Source organism: Tyto alba, unplaced genomic scaffold (genome assembly GCF_018691265.1).
Source record: "Tyto alba isolate M040663 unplaced genomic scaffold, T.alba_DEE_v4.0 Super-Scaffold_17, whole genome shotgun sequence".
Lineage (NCBI taxonomy): Eukaryota > Metazoa > Chordata > Aves > Strigiformes > Tytonidae > Tyto > Tyto alba.
This window is the reverse complement of record NW_024881279.1, coordinates 3,848,481-3,873,813: the sequence shown is the minus strand read 5'-3', so window position 1 is coordinate 3,873,813 and position 25,333 is coordinate 3,848,481. Positions and strand designations below refer to the sequence as shown.

At 45.4% G+C, this 25,333-nt stretch overlaps 1 protein-coding gene across 7 annotated transcripts in view; it reads right to left on the bottom strand.

Annotated features, from left to right (window-relative positions):
- Nucleotides 1-14,144: 14,144 nt before the first annotated feature.
- Nucleotides 14,145-25,333, bottom strand: part of RAPGEF6 (Rap guanine nucleotide exchange factor 6) — a 132,485-nt gene continuing 121,296 nt past the window's right edge. For 5 of the 7 annotated variants that reach the window (XM_042790064.1, XM_042790066.1, XM_042790065.1 and 2 more), the window contains 3 exons: nt 23,631-24,142; nt 19,960-20,271; nt 14,145-18,323 (listed from right to left, as the gene is read on the bottom strand). In XM_042790064.1, coding sequence (XP_042645998.1) covers nt 18,298-18,323; nt 19,960-20,271; nt 23,631-24,142 — 850 coding nt within the window. In that variant the 3' untranslated portion in view covers nt 14,145-18,297. The remainder of the gene's footprint in view (nt 18,324-19,959; nt 20,272-23,630; nt 24,143-25,333) is intronic. The other 2 variants (XM_042790068.1, XM_042790070.1) reach the window with 1 other exon arrangement.

Sequence of the window (25,333 nt, the reverse complement as noted above, 5' to 3'; positions counted from 1 at the left end):
TGTGTTCAGCAGGGTCTGTGCGTTGGAGCGGGTCCTTCAGCAACGTGGCTTGGGGACAAAGTGGAAAGACATGAACACGGGACATGTAGAGTCCTCCAGCTTTATCATTTCTACAGGAGATGCCCTGAGAAGCCACTACCACTGCAAAATGGAAACCCTCGCAGATGTGTGCTGCATACACGGGTCATCACCTTCATGGGTCCTTCGTTAGTGGGTTCTGTAGGCTGACAGCATGTTAATCTCTTGACCAAACCCTGGGACTCATCTCCCTTCATCCATAGATATGCAGATGGATTTTAATAAGTCGAGATAGACCAGGATATTGGCTTTTCTTGCCATCATCCTTGACCTGCTATCTCACCCCACCTTTGAAGCACTACTGCCAGGCAGCCACTGCACAGCACAGGCTCCCTCTTGTGCACTGGTTAGTACAGAAGATGACTCCGGTGCTGCACAAGACCTGAAAATCCCACTGCAGCTTCGTGTGTGAGTCAACTCAGAGAAAAAGCCGTCCAAGTCTTTGGCAGGAATTACATACTTGTGTGATAACCATAACAATACTCACTACTGACTCATGGTCCCATTATTGGCTTGGGTTGGAGACTGTGTAGCAACAAGCCATAAGCCCTCCGTTGCCTTTCTACTCCAGCATATTGGTGGGGCATCGTCACTCAAAATCAGCTTAAAGTAATGAAATGCCTCACTCAAGTTAGGAATACAAATTCAGTTTAGGAAATGGCAAGGCTGTGCAACAAAACCCTGGGTCAGGGATAGCACATGGGCTCTGGTTGGTGCTGTGCTATCCCAGCTAGTGGGGCACGGTCCCCATTACTTCAGGACACCCATTTTGCACTCAGGGTGCAGCACAAACTTGTCCTAGCAAAACTGGCCTTTTTTCCCCCCTAATCTAATTTCAATTCCCCCCTTGATGATGCCAGTTCACTTTCGGCTTAGCCCAAACACTGCGAACAGGCTGAGCAGCATCTCATTTATTTCACACCAGGTTTGTTCCCTGCTCTCCGTGCCCAGGAACAGCCTTGCGATACCTGGCTTGATTTTGGGAAACGTCCGCATCCGCAGCCCAAAACCTTTCTCCCTTTTCTAATTGTTGACAACAGGTCTGTGCCTAAATCCAGGGCCTGTGCCAAATGGCTCTGAGTTTGCATTACAATCAGCTGGCCGAGAGATCTTTATTTCTGTTTTATCTTCCTCGCAATGTGTGCCACAGCCTAGAGACAGAAGACGGGCAGCGAGGAGCCCTGCATCCCAATCAGGGGTCTGGCATGCAGCGGCTGTGTGCGGAGAATCCTGAACGTGAAAACTATAGAAATGCTAAGTGTGGTTAACCTCCCTTTCCCTACCCTCCAGACTCCACTGAGGCAAATTTGTACATGTTTAATTTTCATTAATAAAATCAATACATATGCACTTGCACATGTAACACTGCAAATTAGCTTTAAAAAAAAAAAAAAAAAAAAAAAAGGCAAGAAAAGTCTGTGTGTGAGCCTCTTCCCCGCAAATGGACTCTTGGAAAATATTTTCACGGGTTGTGTTGCTCTGAAGTTATAAAGCCAACCACAATCTTTTGCTGGAAAGTTCAATTCTGGGTGATAAACACAAACAGTTCAATTCCAGATTTATGTTTAAATAAATGGCCTCATTTTTTAAAAGCTAAAACCAAGAGATCTCAGAGTTACACTAAATGGCAGCATTTAAATGAGAAAACAGTTTCTCTTATTTTATGTCATTGTTGCAAGCTTTCTGCAGGAAGGGTTTTTGTCCTTAGCATAATGATATTTAATAAACAATAATGTCACTAATTTGCCAAGGTTTCTAACAAGGCTGGTCTGAAAAGCTCTATTCGTTTTATTTCATTAAGAAAATGCATGAATAACTTTGTTCTCCTCCTGTTGCCTTTGCTGGGGTCTTTCATCTGCTGTCCAGCTATTCTTGAGCTTTTCAGCCCATTTCATAAACTGCAATATAGACATTGCCAGATAAAAAGAAATGCTGCGTTATCACCTCCAATTAAGCAATCAGGCTAAGTGAACTCACCAGGGAACAGGAGGGTCTTTAAATCACTCAACCCGCTGTGTCTGCTCCCTTCAGCTTTAAATTTTCATTTCTTGGGTTGCCACAGGCACTTATAGGGACATTATACTGGACAGAAATATTGCCATCAGTTATCCCAGTTATCCCAGGCAGCTGCTGGGGCTGGGGGGACTTCACAGCCCTGCAAGGCCAGCCCAGCTAGGCTGGAGGAAGCTGACGGTGTGTCACAGCTTCTCCAACAAAACCCACGCAACCAGACTATCCCAGTCCTCTACCAACATGTAAGTACTGCAGAGCTTTGTGTGTGCAGCACTGAGCTTGGTCTGAAATACTAAGCCACACAGAAGCAACATGATGGGATGTAAAGTGATGGGGAAACATGAAGCTTTTAGAAACCCATTGCTGGTCTCCAAAGGTCTCCAGCCCCCAGGGAGGGCAAATGCAGACCCCTCTGGCAGTGGTACAGGGCTTCTGGGCAGGGTCAGAGCCAGCAACAAGCAGCTGGAAAATGCAATATTCTCATAAATGGCAGTCTGGGGGGATTTAGAAAAAAAAAAAAACCAACCAACCAACCAAACAAACAAACAACAACAAAAAGTATTTTACATCTAATTTTTAAAATGGCCTCCAAAAAGGGATCTCCTTTCTGGGGATTCAACCCCCACAGATGTTCAAGGGGGCCCCCACTCTGGACAGACATCACATCTCTTCCATGGGAAGGAAAAGGGCAGCCAAAGTGCAGCATTGAAGACAACTGTAACAAACTGTGACCAAGTGTGTAAATCATATTCTGACCCTAAATAATTCATCAGGTTCAGAGGTGGGTAGCCAGAGGTGAGGTGCCATGGGACTGGTGTCCAGCTCCGGGGAAGACACTTGCCCTTTGCAGAAAGGAAGAAACCTTTCACAGCGACTGGAGGGTCAGGAGCCTTCTCCCTCCAGCAAGATATAATGTCTCTCGGCTAAAATCTGAATTTCTTTACATTAAGGGCTCACAGAGCTATGCTGGGGATGCTCCCACTTGGGGAGCACCACAAATACACCCTGTGTTTTGCCCTCTCTTTCCCAGGGATGGCAGCACCCACCGCTGATCCCGCTCTCACAGCATGCAGCTTCCCTTCTTTAATATTAGCAAGTGTTTTAAATATTCCAGGGCTTTTCACTGTAAAATTCATAAAATTCCAGTTGAAGTGCCATTCATGTTGAAAAGCTGCCTCTCTCTATCAAGGCTTCTTGGACTAAACACAACAATATAACAAACATTGGCCATTAATAATTGAGAAAAACTCCTTCCCTGCATGTTATTTTTCATCAGAATGATGTGTTATTAGTTTATAGATATATATTTTTTAGCTGAAGGCTTTTTTGGCAGCAATTTGGCCTTCACAATAATGGACTTTACTGTATGTAAAGCCTTGGGAAAATAATGTTTTTTGAGAGAGGCTTGATAGTGAATGAATCTGGTTTGGAGAGGGAATTTGCTTTACAGTGAAATAGAAAAACAGTGCCATCTTTTGGACTAACCGGCTGTGCCAGCATCCTGGCTGGGTGTCGAGATGCCCGAAACCACTGGCCAGCTCAACGGCTTGATTTAGGTCTGGCTAGCACTCTCTCAGAAAGTCTTATTTCTCCCTAAAACCACATTCAGTACATATGCAAAGGAAAGAACATCTACCCTGGAGGTCGAGGTTCTGCTCTTCATCCCTTCTGCCACGCCCAGCTACATCCATACTTACACATATACACATCTGTGTGCTTGAAAAGCACGGCAACAATGGGATATCAAACTTTTTCCCTGGGATGTCACTTAACTGAGATTCCAGCTGTAAAGCAAAAGGACAAATACCATCAGTGCTTGAGCAGCATAGAAGGACTAACAGCTGTTTTACAAGCATTTTCAGCAAAAATCCATTTATATTAAATACAGTCCAAATTGTTTTCCTCTCTCTCTCTCTACAAAGATAGCATATAGATCTCCATCAACCCAGCCAGGTGCTCTGTCATCTTTTTGACAATAACAGCAACTGAGTATTTAGGCAGTAAAAGAGCATTTAGCCATTCAGGACCCACATTGGTCCCTGCAGAGCCACTCCCACCCCTCACTCCCTCTACGACAGAACTGGTTCCAGAGGATTTAAAACTGCTGATTTTCAGGCTCAGTTTGACAAATTGTCAGGATTAATTCCAGGGCAGGGCTCTGAAAATCATGGGAGAGAATTTGAGTCTCAGCTCTACGCTCAATTGCCAACTGATTAAGGGTAGTAGTAGCTCAATAATCAACTACATAAAAGGGTTATACTCCCAAAGTGCAACACACAATATCAAGATATTTTACATTCATCTCATAAGGATGAGTGTAGCTTTTCATCAGTATTTTTGCCTATACCTTGCCTTTTCCCTTCTGGTCTCACAAATGAGAATCTTCAAATACTTTCCTTTTTATTCTGTAAAACTAACTTACTGGAGCAATTCCAAGTAAGGCCACATTTTGGAGCTTTTTCTCCAGACAAATGAACATTACTCTACAGCACTGCATTTCACAATGTTATTTTTGTTTCCTTGGGTCACAGAGAAAACAATATTCTAGCTTTGTTCCAAAGATCAGGAGTTATTTGACACAGAAAAACTGTAGGTGAGCCAGCATCCAGACATGTCCTGCAATTAAGATCTTGAGTTATTGACTTTACATTGACATCAGGAAGTCTATTAAATGCTGCTGTGGGCAATATGTATTTGACATTGTACAGGTGCACAACACACAGGCAAAGCATCCAAATGAATGACAAAACCTTACAGAGCTGCAAAAATACCCTCCAGCTACAAGAACGGGGCAAAGCTACATCTTGATTAGTCAGCAAAGGCTGCTAACGGGGGTGATGGAGAGTCATCACCAAGGAAAATGGCTGTTCAAAGGCAGATGACATTTATTAAAAGGCCATGAGAACACAAACAAATAAATATGCATTGAATTAGATAGATATACATATAGATATAGCTTAAAGACAAAACAACTGAAGGACAAAAGTCAACATGTACTTAATAGAGTCATTTCAAGCGCTGAGCTTGGTAGAGATGTTCATATTCCATGGGGGAAAAAGGACATGTTCCTTCACAATTTAGCTATCAAAACCTTCCCTTTTTATGCAGGCTTTTAATATGTTGTTTCTTTAGGCATCAGAGTTTGTTTGGCTCTTTGGTACAGTGTTTTCTTTTTCCTTTTACACAGATAAGCTCATATGAGGAGTTTCCTCTGACCTTGGAGACATTACGACTAGCTTAGCAATCATCTCGGATTTTATTCAAGCTTTAAAAGTGAGCAGGAGTGTTTGCACAGACATCACTGGGATATAGAGCCAGCTTCTGAAATGTTTGTCCTATAAAGACTCTAATGACATTGTGCCGGTTTTACTACTGCTACAACGCTAAACCATATCATAACTGACACCAGACTTTTTTATCTGTAATGACTGTCATCTGCCAGCTCTACCCAATGCCTGATTATCTTGCTTAACCTTCACTTCCTAGCAATTAGAAAAACCAATATTAAAATTCGTCCCTAGGCATTTGCTTCCCAAAGACAGCAATTTGAAGCTACAAAACCACTGGCTGATTTTGTAAGAACAGATATCAGGAAAACTAAAATGCAAAAGGAAAGAGAGGAAACCCAAGATGCATCAATAATTTAACCACTTCAGGCATTGCACTGTTTATTTGATCTTTGGCTAGGACATGTCCAAGACTTTTTTTTAAAAAAAACACCTTTTAGAAGAGGCAGTATTTAAAAACCAGCTATGCTGAATTAAATGCATGATCTAAAATAAAATCACAAACAGCTCCCCTGTAAGCTCTACACAAACTTTGTGCCACAGGATCTTTTTGCTCTACTCACTGCGCATTTAAATTTCATGAACATGAATGTAAGAAAGAGGTGTGTCTTCTGGGGGATGAAAAAAACCCCAGATAGAGATCAGATATTGTTCTGATGCATGGCAAATATCATCAGCCTAAGTGGAAAAGGAGCTTACTGCAGATCCTGTCCATAAGGCAAGCAAATTCCCTGCAGCTCACGGTAGATATTGCAATGTAAAAGGATTGCATTCTCTATCCAGAACTTCTTTCTCTAGGAATACAAAAGAAACTCTTAATAGCTGCTGCAGTCCTCCACCACTTCCAAATCTCCCATTTACAGCTCTCACCCGTATCACCACTGACAACTAGCAGCGGGGAACAAGCAGTAATGTCATTTTAGTTCAGGACCAGCTCGTTGTGGATCTTTGCAGGCAGCTGCAGACAAACCTCATCGCAATCAGGGTCCTGGGCTATGATCTGGTTGCCTGTTTTTAAAAAAAAATCCTGCTTACAAATAGAAATTTTAAGAATAGGGTAACACATCTAAGTGGCTTTAGAAATCTTGCTTCCCATCTTCAGATGTGACTTAGTCTTTCAGACCAGAAGTGCTGAAATGCCGTAGGATGCAGATAAGCAATGATAGGGATGCAGAAACCACTGTCCTCCCATGGAAATCAAACATAGGCACCTACCAAGACCAAGAACATTCTGGAAATCCACTGCACAACCCAAAAGACCTGACAGACATTTACCTTGATTTGACTCTGGCCTTTGGGAGCTTACATTGAATCAAACACCATGGAGAAACCCAAGTTACTTGTTGCCTTGGGCAATTCCTCCAACACTTGAGCCTTAGTGACCAGCCTCATGTCTTTCAAGAGGCTGGACAGGTTTGGCAGCAAAGCACTGTCAGTCTAGTATTTCTGCTCCCGAACCCAAAATTCCCAACAAAACACGGCAACAGGAAGGGCTTTCTCCTTTCACTGTGCTGTTTATTGTCTTACCAGCCTCCCTGGTTAATGTCTGAAATGGAGACAACAAAATCAAAGCTGAGGGACGCAACCCAAAACCCTGAAGTGTGTCAAAAGAGGTTTTGCTTTGTCATTGAAACACTTGTTTTTTGTGAGAAGTAGAAACAGGATTTTAGGATAGTGCTCCATGATGTCAAACTGTACTAATTCTCCCTGACAACTTAGCTAAGCACAGTATGGTCTCTCAGGAAGCTGGTGCAATTCAGCTGTGCCCTCCTTGCCCCTTCCAAAGTGAAGCTGAATCAGGAAAACCTTGACATGTGTGCACCTTACTTGCTGCTGCTTAACCTGGAACACATCTGGAGCAAAACTAGCCACAAAGCACCCAGCAGAGGTTGCTTTTCTTCAAGAAGTTGCAAATTGATCCCCTCCCCCAAAAAAAAAAACCAAAAAAGAAGTAGTAGTTTACAATCCTCCTGATTTTGTTAGAAATGGTTTTCCACCCTTCCTCCTGCTTTTCGAGGAAGGACCGTGGATGGGCACAGTGAGCAGGTATGGAACTGTGGTGGAAATCATTCCCAGCTCCTGTGCCCATTCCCAAGCGGTTGGCGAGTCCAAGAGTTCAGCATTTTCTCTTCACTTGTCAAAGAGGCCACGTACACACATGGCCTCGCTCTCCCCCAGCACTTAATACTCACGCTTCCAGGACTGACACAGTGATAGAGCTCAGCAATTCAGGCTCCAGTGTTTCTTCGATCCTTTGCAATAAGCAGGACAGCTATGTCGGGCTTAATGCTATTTCCAAGCGCTCCAGCTGCCTGTCACTGAATTATCGATCTGAAGAATTCAAGCTGGCCACACATCATTTGCCCACCGAAAAAATCTGGCGCGCTATCGATACTCGCCGCACGCCGTCCTGGCTGCCAGCGGCATCGGCGGGGATGGGCACACAGCCCTGCCCGGCACCCGGCTGCTGCACTAATCAGGGCCAACCCAAACCCAAAGTCCACGCCATGAAGACACCAGACAGAAAGTCTGCCCCCCACAGTCCTTCTTCCTGCTTCACAAGACTAAATGAAACGTTGAAAGGTGCCCACAAGCCCTTCACTTTGGGCATGGCCCATCTACACACCCCCCGGCTGTAACTACCTGGTATCAAACACCGGCGCACAGCCCACAGCGCTGAACTCCTAGTTTAGCCACCTGTGGAAAAATAAATCAGATTAAAAAAAATGAACTTGAGCATTTCTCAGCCCTCCCAGCCTTGGCTGCAGCCGGCTAGCAGCAAACCTGCTCCGGCCCCGCTGTCCATCGCGGCGCCAGGCCGCAGGTCGGGCTCCTTCATTCCCGTGCAATAATAAACACCGCAAATCAAACACCCCCTGCAGCTCCCAGTTTTGAAGGCCAGGGCTGCGCTGCGTGTTTAATTCCTCACGAGGGTCCAGCTCTCACCTTCCAGGGTGACATTCATGAGTTCAAACAGCCAAAGGCACTTGACAGCGAGGGCCAGCGCTGCTGTCCCCATCCCCGCTGCCGCAGGCGACATTTCCACGTGGCAGGAGAGGGCACAGGTAGTGGAAGCAGTGGTTGCTGAATTTCTTGGTGCATATTTTCCCTGGGCTTGAGGAGGACAGCTTTATTTATGCCACATTTAGTCTTTTTAATTGGGTAATTTCTAATCGACCAGGTTTCTGCACTTCTGAAAACCACATTGTCATCAAAGGACAGATTTTTAGTTTTAAAACGTATAATTGGCTGGCAATTATGTTATTTTTAATACATGCTTCATTCAGTAAAGGCTCTTCAAAGTAGTAAACGTTTTACAGCAAAGTCATTCGACAAAGTACCTTCTTCCTCATCCCTCTGCAGGGAGAGCTGCGCTGGAGCAGCCTCCAAATCCAAGAACATTCTTAGCTTCTGCTGCTGCTATTATTTTTAAAAACCTGGCTTTGCTGATGATACACAAGGTACTCTAACACCAGTGGATTTCTCCCACCTGTTACTAGCATCATTTAATTAAGCTGGGGCAGAGGCACGCTTCCCCTGGGTTGGAGTCAGGGAGAAAATAACAGCTTAGCTCCACGCACTCGCTCCTGCACGTCCTCGGTTTTTTGTTTGTTCTTTCTGACGACAAACGTACCATTGGAAGAAACATACAGCCTTGTTTAGAAGTCACATCTCCAATTACATTTAATTACTACTGCTGTAAAATCGAGGGTGACTTCTATTAAATCTAATTACTTCCCTCTGCAGACGGCAGAAGCGGGTGCCCGAGGTGTGTCCCCACGGCACCGTGGCCACTCGGTGAGCAGCATGGAGCTGGGAAATTGTGCAGAGAAAACCACCTGCACAGCACCCACAGGGTGCTGGGGGTGTTTAACCATGCGGTGCCCAGCACAAACCCCTCCTCTCCATCAAGCTTTGCTACTCATACAGAAAATAAAGTGAGAGAAAGCAAAGGAGGCATCGCATTGCCGCCATGGGTTAGTGCTGCGCGTTCCCCAAAAATATGATACACCACGGTGGAGACAAGGCGTGCTCGTCAGGCGAGCAGGTCATGAAGGTCTCCATCAAGCTCTGATATATCCCAGGAGAGTTTTTCCCAGGCTTGCAGCAGGCTTCGCCGGCGCTCCTTCACCATAATTCCCAGAGGATCGGTAAAACAGCGGCACCTTCTGCCCTGGGGAGCCGGGGGTTTGCCGCGCATCAGCATCCCGCTGAACGGCGAAGGGGACTTCTGCTGCCCCGGACACACTTACCATCCCCAGGACTATTGCACTGTGGCATTGCTCAACGCAAGTTGTGTTTACTAATAAATGACTTTGAATTCATAATAAACTTGATGGTGCCTAACTGATAGGTCTAAAAAAAAGCCAATTATCTGACACTCTCAGCTATGATCCTAAAACAGATGTTTGAGTATATAAAATTATGTTGTGAGGTTTGAGATTGCAAATACAATTACAACCTTCATCTTTATTGCTGCTCATAAGTGTTAAATGCAACTACCTCTACATTTGAAATTCACTTATTACCATTTTTCTTCATCTCTCCCAAGCCAAGATTGACTTGCAGCATTGTCACACTGGTAATTACTCTCCTCCTCTGATGAATACAGGGGAATGAACAGAAATGTTTGTGGAGCCCATTTAACATTCATCTTGTACAAATAACTTGTTTCTTCCTGCATTTCCAGGCTCACCCAGAAAAACAAAACTCTGAAGGCAATACGCTGGGAAAAGACATCACGCTTTTAGGTTGATGGGGCTGCGGGAAGCCAGTGCCAGGAGCCAGCAGATGAGCAGCAATGAAAGCTGGGGGGAGGTTAAATAAATATGGGTCTTCATTTCCTTCCTGCCTTTTTTTTTTTTTTTTTTTTTAAATAATACTTTTTATAGTTTTCATTTTCAAGGTTTTCATCAGCAACAAAAGCTGCTTCACATACCCCCAAAAAATGTCCTCGGCTCATGTCATCACATGCCTCCAGGACCTGGATCTTCAGGAAAGCTAAATATACTGCAAATTCTGGGACAAACCACAAGAGCTGATGCCACAGCCTTAAAGCACATGGTGAAGATATCACGGGCTCCAAGTGCTCTTCCTGAATCGAGGTTGGACAAGAAGAAATGATTTTTCTTTAGCCCCAAAAGCGCAGGAATTTGGCACAGAGGAAAGAGCAGTGCATAGGGAGGGTTCAGCACTCGTCGTGCTCCAACATGGTCTCCCTGGCATATTTTACCCTCTTAAAAAATAACAAAGAGCTGAAAGGATCTGACTGACCCTGCCTGCCACGACCCCCCGGGCGTGGGGACAGCATGGGCTACTGGCCCAGCTTCTCCCTTTAAGCAAACAGAAAGCAGTTTTCTAGCAGGCAACATCTGCTAGGTTAGCAGTCTTCTGTGCAACAAGAGGGGATTAATCTCTCTCTTCATATTTACTTTGGAGGGACAATTCTCAACTTTTCTTTGAGGACGTAATACACGGCATTACTGCAGTTGAACAAGCAGTTACTAATTCTTCCCAATAAAATCTGACTGATGCTTGCTTTCCAGCAGAAAATTAGAAAATACATTGGTTGAATGCCCTTGGTGATTGAAATTCAAGTTTAGGTCGGCAGCTATTTGATGCACTGACTGCTATTTCAGGTGACCTGGAGACCTTGAGCACACTGAATATGAAGCTCAGTTAATCACAGAACTGTTTTGGTTGGAAGGGACCTTAAAGACCCCCAGTGCCACCCCCTGCCCTGGGCAGGGCCCCCTTCCCCCAGCCCAGGGGGCTCCCAGCCCCGTCCAACCTGGCCTTGAACCCTTCCAGGGAGGGGGCAGCCACAGCTGCTCTGGGCACCCTGGGCCAGCGCCTCACCCCCCGCACAGGGAAGAATTTCTGCCTTAGATCTCATCTAAACCTGCCCTCTGTCAGTTTAAAACAGTCACCCCTCGTCCTGTCCCCACAACCCCTGACCCAGAGTCCCTCCCCACCTTTCCTGTCCCCCCCTTTAAGCCCTGGGAGGCCGCTCGAAGGGCTCCCCGGAGCCTTCTCTTCTCCAGGCTGAACCCCCCCAACTCTCTCAGCCCGGCCCCCCAGGGGAGCTGCTCCAGCCCCCCCAGCATCTTCGTGGCCTCCTCTGGCCCCGCTCGAGCAGCTCCGTGTCCTTCTGCTGTTGGGGGCCCCCGAGCTGGCCCCAGCACTGCAGGGGGGGCTCCCCAGAGCGGAGCAGAGGGGGAGAATCCCCCCCCTGGCCCTGCTGCCCCCCTGCTCTGGCTGCAGCCCAGGGCACGGGTGGGTTCTGGGCTGTGAGCGCACGGTGCTGGCTCACGGGCAGTTTTCCCCCCACCAACACCCCCAAGTCCTTCCCTGCAGAGCTGCTCTCTGGCCACCCCTCGCCCAGCACGACCAGTTACCCACCACTCCCACAACCGCGGGTCTGCAGCCGGGTCCAGGCTTCCCTCACCCTGAGCCCAACATACACCACAGCGATTTCTGGGCTGAAGCCTGTTGTGACAATGGGTTTCCCACACTCTGCCCACATCCCGAGTTTTGTAAATCCTCACTCCCGAGGCAGAGGGGAGAAAGCAGGACAGCGTCAGACCCAGGGAAGGCTGAAAACGCATCAGGGGCGAGGGTGCTCACTTCCACCTGTTTAAATGTAATTTTAAATAAACATCAACAAATTGGGATGTGCCAAATAGCTTTTAAAGCCACTGAAAGGGGGGGGAAAAAAAAAAATAAAAGCAGAAGATAAGCCTGAAATCAAAATAACTCATTAAGCAGGAACGCTCGCTAATGAAACTGTTTCTTCTTAATTTGATTTTGCAAAACAAATTGCTCGCTGCAGTATGGCCATAATGACACTACACTTTCCAGTAAAACCCAAGTGCTACCTGCTGCCTTCGCAGACTGTCCTACCAGTTTGCTGATGTTTCTGTCTCAGAGACCTGCTGGAAAAAAAAAAGCTTTACAACCTCCCACCCAGCATGGCATGCCGAGGGGCTGGAGACAGATGGAGACGAGGGGAGAAAAGGGCCTGGTAGAAATATTATGGATGAAACCAGATCATCCCGACAAGTGGAGAGGAAATCTGGGACGTGTCCCAGGCAGCCTTGGAAAGTCCTAAATGGGAAGTGACCTGCTGAGAGCTCCTTGTGGCTTCGGGAGCCGCGTTGTCTGGGGCAGCCCAGGGCTGGAGAGCGATGGGCAAAACCCAAAATGTGCCCCCTGTCCCCCCCGAGGGTGCTGGGTGCTGGCTGAGCATCGCAGGGACCAACCTGCAACAGCCGGGCCCCTGCACAGGGGATTTTGTCAAAGTGCTGGTAAAAACACAGGCAATGCTGTCCTCTTGTGGCAGCTTTTTTCTTTTGCTTTTTTAAGAAGAACGGTAGTTTTCATAAGTTTTGTTTAAAAAAAAAAAAAAAAAAAAAAAAATTAAAAACCTAACAACCTCCCAGAAACTGAGAAACTGCCTCAAATCGAAGATCCCCAAGAGCAAAACTGAAAAGCCCCGCCGGGGAAAATAAGATGGTGAAGAAGATGAAGCTCAATGCTCGTCTGGTCTGGCAGCACGTGTGTGGCCGCATCCCCCAGTACGAGGCAGGCAAGGGGCTGTGAGGAGGGAGAAGAAAATGGCATTTGGACAAGAAGCTGCAGGCTTTGCTTGCCAGCGTGTACACCTTCTAGAAGTGCCACACTCCCTAAAAAATAAAAAAAAAAAAATTATCCATAAGGCTCCCATGTAGCTTACCTTTTGGATGATCAGCAAATAAGTTGAGGGAAAATAAATTTCCAGGCTGGTGCTGCCAGGCAGGGCAGGGGGGTCCCAGCACAGCTCCTGCTCCCCTCGCCCATCCCACCCGCAGCACCACGCCAGGGGCCACTGCAAAAATGAGGGGAAAAAAAAAAAAAAAAAAAAAAGAAAAAAGAAGAGTATTTTCAGCTCTGTGTTTCTGGGTTCGATGGGGAGGCAGCTGCGACAGGGCAGGGCCGCAGGAACCGGGGAAGGGGGAAAGATGCGAGTCTTTTTCTCCGTGAGCAGGGCCTCCCTGAATTCCACGATGTCCCTGAGATGCCCCCCCCCATGTCACGTCCCGGGGGGGCTCCAGCGCTGTGCTGGGAGCTGCAGAGGAACAGGAGGGGACAGGGCGGCTGGGAGTGGGGGGTCTGGGGGTGGGAAGGGAGGGAAGGGGCTGCTGGCAGAGCCCCCTGCACAGCGGGGAGGCTGCGGGAGGGAGGGGGACAGGCTGCTGCGGGGGTGTGGGGGAGGCAGGGAGGATGATGAGGGATGATGCAAAGAAGAGGCACGAAGCACCGAGCAATGGGTGCTGGGCTCCCTCCTCGCCATCCTTCGGGTGCCCAGAGGCTACTTCCCTGACTGCTGGGCTGTCCATCCCCTGCCACCCTCCCCGGGGGGGGCCACCCTGCCACCCCCGTGTCCCCGGCGTGCCAAGGGGATGAACCCCAAAACTCAGCCCCAGCCCGGGCAGCGCCCACCCCCCCACCGGTTTGGGACAGGGAACTGGGAGCGGGGGCTCCGACGCTGCCGGGGGTGCGCACCCACGCATGGGCACCACGAGATGCTCTTCCAGATGCTCCCCCCACGGTGCCAGGTGAACCGGGGGAGGGGGGGGACACAAAGCCAAAACCGGAGGGGCCACGCTCACGGCGAGGACAAAAATCACTTGGCGGCTGGCTGCTCCTCGCCCGGCCCTGGGTGAGCAACCAACCCGGCTCCTGCCCATCGCTGGCTGCCAGCAAAGACCTGCTGAAAACAATTAATATATGTAGATTGTTTATTGATTCCAACATATTAATAGATTGGATAATAAACAGTACTTTTAAACATTCTCTTAACCAAAAATATAACAAATATTTACAATCACTCAGTAAAAGTACAAAAAGCATACAGAGGCACTGTCTTTCTAAAAGACATAAGTGTAAGAGGTATCAAAAAATAGGAGACAAACATTGCTTGTTACAGAATACTTTACAATCACTGACTTGTGCAGTACAATTGCTATTGGAATATCATTACATCTGTGCAGTTTTGCCAATATGCTCACATATTTAGAATTTAATTAATACCAAGCTAAACTGCATTCCAGGTATATCAAAAATAAAGATAAAACAATAAAAAGCACAACATAAGCAAAAGCTGGGTTGGGAATTCAAGGTAGATTACCCTCTATACAAGCGTTCTAAAATATAATGTGTAAAGCTTTTCTAAAGAGAGAGTATCCCTTTTTTCTTCTGTTTCTGTGAAGGCAGTGGTAAGTTAATCCTTTTAAAAAAAAATTCTAATTCTAATGTTGTGTAAAAACTTAAATGACAGGTTCGTATTTCCACTGTTGTCCGCGCTGAAATGACCTGGGAGATGCTGGAAGAGGTTTTCCCAGCACCACAGACGCCACGCAGGCTCCTTCTGCGAGTGGCACTGCTGGCAGTTTCAGTCCCTGGGGAACGGGGACGCCCCGTGGGTGTGGGCAGGGTGCCCTCCGTGCACCCAGCACCGGGCTCTGACCACCTCCCAGGGAAGCATCACTCACCTCTGTGGAACTCCCTAGGGGAGTAAAGGCGAAGCAACTCAGCCCGGAAAGCAGCCCCCTGCCCGTCATCAGCAAACATCCACCCGCCCCTGCACGCCCACACTGCAAAACCGCCTAACTGAAAATATCTACAGACACTGCCCTTCCATTATTCTGTGTATCTGGGAGATAAAACCAGTACGCAGAGGCTCAGCAATCTCATTTTCCTCCTTCTGCAACTGGAGAGGCCAATTAAAGTTTACAAAACCACACTGCTCTTCCAGGAATTACTTGGAAGTTTGAGATTTACAAAGCATAATGAAATACTGTATGGTTCCATCACAAAGAGCTGAAGCACATCTTTCACCCGCAAGTCAAGAGCAAATAAACAGCAGAAAGCGAGCAAACCGAGGCGCGGCAGTGGAAGAACATGACAGGAGGAGTTTTAACTGTTCAGAGCCCGAGTGAGAGGGACCCGGCGGAGGTACCGAGTCAGGAATCTGTGATCCAGAAGACATCGCTTCAATAAAGCGGCGTCCAACAGGTACTAACCACCATCTTACTACCATTTGAATTATGGAAAAAAGGGATAACGTCTCTTCAAATCCATACCAGACACACTACATTTGGCGATCGGCCCCGATCAATGTGATCGGTTGATTTAAAAACAAACAAACAAACAAACAAAAATCCCAGCAAGGACCAGCAGAGGCAAGCCACACTGTGCGAGGCAGGAGAAGCAGAAGTCATAGCTCACCTGTCCGTAGGTTATGCATGATTTATTTACACCAGCTGGATAGTAGGAAAATATGATTAGCAAAGACTTTCACTCACTCGAAAAACTTTTCAGTGTCCTGAAAAGCCCTGCGGAACAGACGGATGCTGTTGATGTGCAAACACCACGTTTCAGCGGGCGATTTATCCAACTGCTCTTTCTGGCTGCCAGAGGAGACCCCAGCCCCGCTCCCCGCAGGAGCTTCACCGTGTCCTCACAGACAGCACTATCGGGTCTTTGGGGGAAAAAGGAGTCATTTCGGTAACCACCCCTCAACAATTACGCTTTTGTTCAACAGGCTGAACTAAAACTACAGCTCAACGCCCGAGGCCACGGGAACTGCGTAATTTCATTTTCCTGGCACAACACAGATGATTTTCTGACGAAACACAAAGCCTGTTGCGCACTCCACGTAGAAGTTAGCAAGCAACTACAGCTGACAGCGGGATTGCTAGGGCTTGGATTTATATCCCACAAAAATATCAATTTAACAGTTACATTATCAACATTACATGTGCTGAAAATAATCGCTCTGCCCTGTGTTGCTTTGACACTTACATTAATCTTTATTCATTAAGGCCTGTGCAGGTTCATTATATTCATTAAGGCCTCGAAAAAGCAAAATGCATTTATTATGATATACCTCAACTGGGGTTTTAATATATTTTTTTCAACCATTTGCTTCTCAGATACTTGTGCCAAAAATCCATACCGCCAACCGATTAGTTAGGAATTAGGCATCCCCTCCTCAGCATCGCTGTTCATTTACCTCCTCCAAACCCCAATCAACGTGGGGAAGTTCCAGCCACACAGGAAGATCAAATCTGGCACCGCTACGAATGCGGACACAGGCTGGGTCAGTCCCAAGCTGCTATGGGGAAAGCACATCAAAGGCTTTGGGTTGTTTTTTGGTACTTGTGTCATTTTCAGAAAACGTTGCATTCACCTTGCACCCCCTGCACACATACAGAAAAAAAAAAAAACAAACCCAAACCTTAAAGCTCTTCACAACTATGGATATAGAAATCATTTTTGAGGCACTGTAAAAATGACAAACATCCTCTTTCTAGCTTAGGCTGTAAACATCACAACAAAGATTTACAATTAAATGTTTAAATACATATTCACACATTCATGTCCAATTTTAACACTAGAATGGGGCATCATGTGCTGGAAGAAAGAAAGAAAGAAACTGCAGGTATTTCCAGTTTTACCCCTCCGCGCTCTGGCTGGCTAAGCAAAATCAAACAAGGAATTTAGTTGACCAGAGTCTAATTAGAGGATCATGTGTTAATACTGGCTGGCTGTAAGTCAAAACTGTCACTGACATCAACACCGTCAGGATTTTTACCTAGGATTTAAAAGAAAACATTCTGAGATCATCCGTATTTTCCAGATGCACACAACAGTTTTATAAACCATCGTAAAACGCATTATACTCTTATACCAGCATTATGTCTTTGAATACTCAGTTTCACAAATTCTACTGTGAAATGAAGGTGATTTATATTTTTTTTTTTTTTTTTTTTTTTTTTTAAGATAACCTTTGCACCGAAATCCTGTGCAAGTCTGGTAAAAGGCCAGAACGCGTGGGATGATCTTAAAACCCACAACACACGGTGTAGTTTTGGGTTCTAGCAACACGCTTTGCATGCTGAATTCTGCAGGGCAAAACCTGGCGAAAGCTCTTTTGGGAAAACTTGAGAGTCCCCCAGGAGCTCCCTGAGAGCTACGGCTCCCACATCTCCAACAGTTACTTAACGGGAGGAGAGCACCAGCTATTGCCTTAGCTGGCTGGCAGCTAAAAAATTCCCCAAAATACTTGAAGGGCAGAGGGGTTTTTGCTGTGTCCGTGCAGCAGGGGAGCGGCAGACGGCAGGGCTGCCTGCCCGCCGCACGCTGCTCCGCCGGGCTTTGTGCTCTATTTGTATTTCATCTAAAACCACTCTAAAATCCACGTATTTCTGCACCTGGTAATGTCCCGCGCTTCTGGTTTTCTGTTTATTTTGAGAGCATGACAGTTTATGGGTAGGTAATTTACTATCACATTGACTAAACATTTATATCAGCCAACCAGAGCACTGCCAACACAAATAAAGGAAATTCCCATTAAAAAAAAAAAAAAAAAATTAAATTAATAAATTATTTTTAGATACAATGTCCTTTGCTTTTGCTGACATTTTGATATTTTTTCTTTTTTTAAGTTCATAAAATAACACTCTTGGACTTATAATGGTCATGTAGAAAATAACGATGATGGAAAGCTACCAAAGGGTTATATGTTATCATACAGAAGAATGATTCCAAGTTTCAAGTGGTGGTGACAACTGGTCCTCCCAAACGCATGAAGCCTGGTCCGTCTCTGGATACCGGTGTGGGTATCCAGGTAGTCAGCACGCTCCTTGAAAATGGTTTTTTCTATTTCACAGGCAGAAATAGCTTTCGTAGGCGGTGGTAGGCTGAAGGAAGGTGGAGAGACGGGATCCAGCCCGGCCCGTCTCGTCCGTGACGGAGGCAAGCGCGATGTCCGAGGTTAGCAGCAGCAAGCCGTCAGCCTTCGCTAACGGCGTCGTGTGGTCCTTCTCCCCACATCCCTGGTGCTGTGAAGTGGCTTACATAAACAGCCCAACGGTTAGACTGCTGATACTTGTTCGTCGTCTGCAAAACAAGACGAAAAAAATCGTCGATTATTCCCTGGGCCGCAGAGCAGCACCCGGCTATTTGATGACAGCGGCTCTGTGAAGCCCTCACTGCTTCACCGCGATGTTTTCACTGTCTTAGTCACTGACCACAACACATTCGCTATCGCCATTTATCAAATCCTCAAGTGGTCTGAGGCATTACAGTCATACAATCAAGATGTATTGCAAACCAGAAAATCCCAGGTCCTCCAAAAATTATTAGCATGCAACTCCCAATATCCCAAAAGCTACAAGATTTGGGAGAAAAGCCAGTAAATTACTTCCCATCATGCAGTGAGCATTGTATCCCAAATAAATGTAACCAAGCACTTTAAAAATAGGAAAACGGGGGTATCTAAAAGCGTACAGTTAAATTTAGCGTAGAAAAAAATTGGATTAAAATGTTTGAAGCAATTACTTCCTGATTTTGAAATCAAAACCATTTAATATCACAACTGAATTAATGCTGGGCAACTTTACGTTTTACCATAAGTTTGAATTGCCGTACTAATATATATGTTAAATACTGTTTACATACTTTAGAGGGCCAAGATAGGATCATTTTGCATCAGAAATTGTTTTTATCTAAATCCACAGTCATTTTAAGCCAGACTGAAATTGAAGGAAACGACCACAACACTCTAATAAAAAAAACTGATTTCACTAGCAAAGGGTACAGAGATCACATCAGTGCATAGGTATTAAAAACAAATCAGCAGATCAACAATCAAGTAGAAATTCCCCTGACTTGAGGTTAGTTTTGACACAATATAAGAGCAGTCTTTTTCAGTAAAATCTCCTGCATTTTGGTCACCCGACACATGCTGTGCTCAGCAGCACTGGCTGTTGCTTCAAACAAGATCATGAAAAATTTAACTGGAAGGGACACCGTCAGGCCAAGCCGGGCTGAGAAGTCAGGTTCCATCAAATGCACCTTTCGGAAGAACAGAAATTCACTGCTACTTTTTTCAGCATTTTAAAACTCAAATCTCCATAAATCTCTGGTGAGGACTACGGCAGCTTAATGCTAGCACATGAAAATACAAATGTGAAAGGAGTTAAGAATTGTACAACACCCCACCAAATCCACATCCAAAATACTCAGTTATCATCCTGACGCCATCCTAAACCAGTGGGACATCAGTGAATCAACCCAGAGAGGCTGGAGTGTTCCCACGTGTAATTTATAGCTTGACAGTGTCCCTTGAAGTCATCGTCACCACTGCGAGGGGACAGATTTTAAAAGAAAACAAATATGTAGCATCTACATGCTCGTAAGTGTCGCAGTTGTGCTTTGAGAGATGTCATATATATATTTTTATATATATTTGCTTATATATAATTTAGAGTCTGTTCGGTGTCAACATGCTTTTCCTAAAGGGAAGGCATTTTTTTTTTTTTTTTTTATTTTCCTTAATGTACATACACATGCCTACATATATGCATGTTTATACAGCCACAGAAACATATTTGTCCATTTAGAGATTAATCAAGTTTTAATCTCCAAGAACGACCCCGAGAAAGCCCAGAACATCGTTGTGAAGTAAACACTGCACAGACCAGATTCACACAGCAGTTCACTTAACATCTACCGAGCCAGGTGTTGCACATACCATCCTCTTCACTATCTGCGTCAGTCATATCTGCTAGCTTGGGGCTGGACGGCTGCCGACTATGCCACTGAGGCATCTTCGATGAAATACAGGCCACCGGTTCACTACCGAGAGAAGCTGATGAAAGTCTAGAGAGGTCACTGTGCAGCATCTTTGACCTCTGCACTGCCACACTATAGTCTGGAGGTTTTAGGTGTGGGTGGTGGGGCGATCCTTCCTTTATGTCCGCTAAAGAAATCCCCATATATCCCGGAGGGGTGGGCGGTGGCTCCCTATACCTATCGTCCTTCTTAGGTGAGGTGACACAGTACACTGGCACAAGAAATAAGCAATGGAAATGTTAAAGAAGAAAACAAAGGAAACAAAACGTTAAAAAATCATGAAATGTTACAATGGCAAAACAGAAACTGGTAACAAAACGCAAATGCAGAAACACTGGTTATAACGACAGCAGCAGGTATTTACGCTTTCATTTATGTCTTCTACTTATTTTAAGAAGTCAGAGTAGCAACAGAACCCGGGGGGCTCCTTAGGCAAGGTGCCAATCGAGCGGCAAGAGGGCTACAACCGGCTCTACGCTCAGCTGGCAAGTGCAGCGCTCGCTGCGCTCCCCACGCCTGCGGCACCGCTCCCCGCCGAGGAGCCCCACGGGACAGCCGGCGCGCGGCACGGCCGTGCTGCTCCCACCCCCTCTTACAGGCTGGGAAATGGAAACCAGAGGAATTAAGGCAGCGAGCCCAAAGTTACTTCGCACAGCGCGCTAGAGACCGAGAGCAAGAACTGCTGGTGGACTTCAGCAACGTCCATTTCAACACCCATCAGTGGCTTAACAGGAATTCGTTGCAGTAAAAGACCACTGTATCCATCCACGTGTAATCAGACATTAAACCATCCCGTCAGCTATGCTACAGGAAGAAATAAACCCCTAATATCACATGAAACTGCTCCTATGAGGCAAACTGTATACAGAGCCTGCATTCTTTATTTTGCATTTTCTACCAGCAAACACTGGTTTATCATGTCCACGGTTTTCTTCCCCATTCATCATCAGGTCACACAGGCTCTCAAACCAAAGCGTAACTTTTTAAAAAGTTCTTCCCTCCCACCCCCCAGGTCTGGGGCTCATGTGCATGTTAAATTGGGCTTTTGCCACGTACGTGTTGCAACAGGAGAGTTTCAAAGCTAGGGTAATTTTAAAAATCTGTTAGTTGAGTGAATTTGCATTCTTCTTGTGGATACATCTTAAACAGTGCATCTTCATTACAGTTTCATTTAATTCAGTTCAGCAACTGCAGTAATTTCTTCTCTTCCAAGAATGTGAAAGGGTGAAAATATAAAGGAGTATTTCTTATTGTGTTGTGCACTTGTGAGATTTTGGGTGTTGGTATCAGGAACAGGAGTTGGCTCACACCCGATGGCTTCACTTCATCCTTGGGCTTATAGGAAAACAAAACCAAAATCGCAGAGTCTGGGTTTTAGCAGATACACGTGGGCACAGGCAGAGATTTATACTGCTGATTTATAGGAACTACTTTCGTTTAGCAAGCACTTCACTGGGCCCCTGTGAGAAAGCAGGGGAAGCGAAGGAGGCTCCCCTCTCCCCGAAGGGATGGGGACGGGCTGGGTCCTCCGAGCAAACCTCAAACCTTCAGTCTCCGTTGGTTTTGCAGAAGGACTGACAAGGGTGGGTATGTTCTCCTTTAAAGGAGAAAGCTTCAGGCTTCCTAGAGCTAATATCTAGCCTACTCTAAAAACAGAAGTAGGAATAACGTGCCCTTCTGTAAAGTTCCAATTCATAATATTTTATGAATTCTATCAAAACAAAACATTCTAAGAGCATTTAATGTCCACAGCATTAAGGGTCCATAATTTTTGTCACGCACCCACAGCCTCAGGTTACAAAACCCTTTCCCAGGCAGCTGCTTACTCAAATACTCAATTCGTAAAGAAAACAGGGTAAAATTTCACACAGAGAAACCTAACTAAAAGGCAGAAATATAAATTTTGACATCTACTATAGGTAAAAGTAATGGAAAAGCTTTTGCCTTTGGATGCACAGCAACGGCACATCACCATTCCACACCTCCTCTGCTTACAGCAGAGGTTGCAGCAAGAAACTTTCCTTGTTGCAACGGGCAGAGATGCGCGTGAAGTTATGAAGCCATCGCATTTATGGCTTCTGCCAAGACCACATGCTGCCATTAGTATGTGGGCAGTGCCTTTTCCAGCTTTATTTTAAGGTTTTAAAGGTTTCAGGCATGAAAGCTAGTGCCAATTTTTGGGGGGGACTATTCACCACCAGCACTCATTAAGCAAACAAACTGAAGATTTTTGTTTTATTTACAATATTCTGAACTCACGCAGTCATCACAGACCCTGGCAACAAGCTGTTTGTAGAGAATAAGCAAAAGGTGAAGTAAGTGACAGTATCTTTGGCATACTGTATGATGGTGAATAGCTAATGGATTTGCATTTGCAAACCAGAAATTATACCCACCTATATCAGATCTTTGCTGAAGTAAACATGCATGCTCTACTGAAGCACATTGCTGTTTCTTACCAGTGTGCTATGACTGTGCAAAGGAGGCAAGCTATATGGTGGTTAAGTAAATTTAAAAGTTAAAAGAATTAAGAAGGGGAAGGGCTGTGAGCAGAGACAGCATGTACTGAATAGCTAACACACCATCTCCCAGAGCAGCTCAGAGGCTCATGAGCAGCTTTGGAAGGACACAGGGGCAGAGCACATGCACAGGAGCGAGCTGTGAGCAGGTTTTCTGCAAGGCTTTGCCATGCTGCCTTTTCTCCTACAAAGCCAAGGAGGAGGAACGCAATCCAAGACCTCCACCCTATGTGTGATGTTTATTCAGGCAATTACCTTTGATAACACAAACCCCTCTAGCAATCTTGTCAGTAATTAAATTGCATTTCAGCTGCACCCTTGACTTACAGGCTAGAAAGCTTTGCGTTCCGTGTTTTATCTTGTTCCTAAATCCAGTTCCTTTAGTTTTGGCTCCCAAACTCACTAGGACAGGGAAAGAACATCTTGCTCAGTAGAACTATGCATCTTTGAAAAGACATTTTATAAGTTTTTCTCCTTTCATATGTAGCCAAACTGCAGCTGTATAACCAAATAAATGGCAGTTTAACATAGTAAAGACAGGAAGGGAATCTGCTTTGCCCTTGAGCTTCCAGAGACTGAAGTCCTGTGGATGAAAGGTGCCCCAGCTCCAGAGAGGTGGGAGAGCTCTGTACCACTCAGCAGTCATGCTCTTCCCTCTCAGGCTCATGGAAAGTCTGTATCATATGGACTGCAAGAAGCCATGCTCGTTGCTTCTTGCCAGAGGAACATCTACAGTGATGAGTGCTTCCAAAATCACCCAAAAAAATAAAAGGTCATACTACAGAGATCAACTGCCTGACATTTTCATGAAGACAGTTCGGCTGCAGACCATAAAGTGACTGCAAAGTGCACTGGTTTATTACTTCAATTTTCCTAACGTAAAAGAAGGTGGCTTGAAAACACACTGCGTAGTGTTCTGATTAAAACCACATGTAAAGCTGAATTTAACATGCCATCCAGCCCCCAGACCTGCTGATGTCATTTCTTAACAACTTAATATCAAAATGAAAAACAGATGTAGAAGCTTCCATAAGCTGTTGGCTTGGCTTACCTATCAGGCCTTTTTCTGTACTCGAAGTAACAGTTTTGTAAGTTGTATCAGCGCCTGCTTTAGAGTCCAAAACCTCCGTCTGCTCTGCTGTAGAGTTCTCCAGCCCCCTCCGCTTAATTGTCCCATAGTTTGTTTCGTAGGTGTCTGACAGGGAACTGGAGGAGGCCCAGCTCTGCCGAGACTGATCAAGCTCCACACTGGCTTTCGACTGCCTGTTGGTTTTGGAAAAAGCTTCAGAATACAAATAAGCCTCCTCAGAGTAACAGTTTGTGGGATCAACTTCAGCTATAGGTCCGTCCAGCTGGGTGTGACGGTAAGAATTGAGGAGATCCCAGCTCTTCTGGTTTGGGATATTCTGGAAGTTGTCATGAGAACTACTTGAGCATGAAGTCCAGCTTCCCCGGCCGCTATCGGCTGCCTCTACCATGATATGTTCATGGGAGATCTCCTCGCTGCTCATGGAGGATGTGAAAGCCATCCCTCTGATGAGAGCAGGCCTAGTGATCGACCAGCTACATTTGAAAACAACAGAGATCGGAAAAAAACAAAACAAAACAAAACAAAAGAAACATAAGCTTTTAAAATAAAGAGCGACATACTCAGAAACAATTATCCGGTTTTAAAAACAACTAAATTCTGGTTTTAAAACAGGTAGGCAGGAAGGTCACGGGACACGGGAGCAATGACAAGAGACACGGTTATTCCCAACTCACTACTGCACATGGCAGCAGGGAAGTTATTCCCAAGGGAATAAAAAGTCTGCAACAGGCATTTACAGGCTGGACCCCAGATCCATAAAACTGGTCCACAGAACCTTTCCTCTATCTACTACAGCAAGACAGGGCCTGACAGAAAGCAGAGGAGTAATTACATCTTAGTTTCACACTACTACAACCTTTTTCTTTGCATTTATAAACTAAAATCAAAGTAATTATTTAGAATGAAAAATAACCCCTTCACTGACAGCAACACTTTCTTTAGACAGAGTGGAGGTACTTGTATTTCAAGAACATTTGGAAATATTGGGCATAAATTACATTTGTGAAAATGATCTGAAGTGACAGATTCTGAAAACCGTAGCTTAAAATTTCTTATTTAAAGAAGTGGCTGCTAAAACCTCTAATTGCTGTTAATGTATAATTAAGGGGAAAAAAATAAAGCCAGGTTTGCATGAACTTAGAATACACGAAATTATGATTGGTAAACATTATTCTAGTCTCTTAACTATTTCTGGTTAGGTTAACAAATGAACGGGCAGCACAACATTGAAATTCAACACTATAGCTCAGCAGTTTACCGCCATGTTTGTGAAACATTAGATATGTGCAAATAACTTTTTTCCTTGCTTTTCTGTAAGTTCTAGCATAAAAACTGCCTTCCTCCGGGCCCAAACCCACTGAAGCTAAGGCATAGAGGAACAACCACAAAACATGAACAATTTGCTTTTAATTTGCAAAGAGAGGAGCGGCCACGTCCTTGGTGCAATTCGCTGCTTCAGCCACCGCTGAAGGCGGCTTTTCACGGCGAGCGGGAAGCGGCATTTCCCTCAGCACCCTCCTACTGCTCTGACCAAACGCTCGGCGTGTCACGCCTCTTACAAAAGGCAATTATTTTCCTTTAGGAAGCACATCTTTAAATTCCCATTTTAGTCCTATGAAATAAACCGAATTACTAATTTCTTAAGAGCTGCATCACTTTAGCAA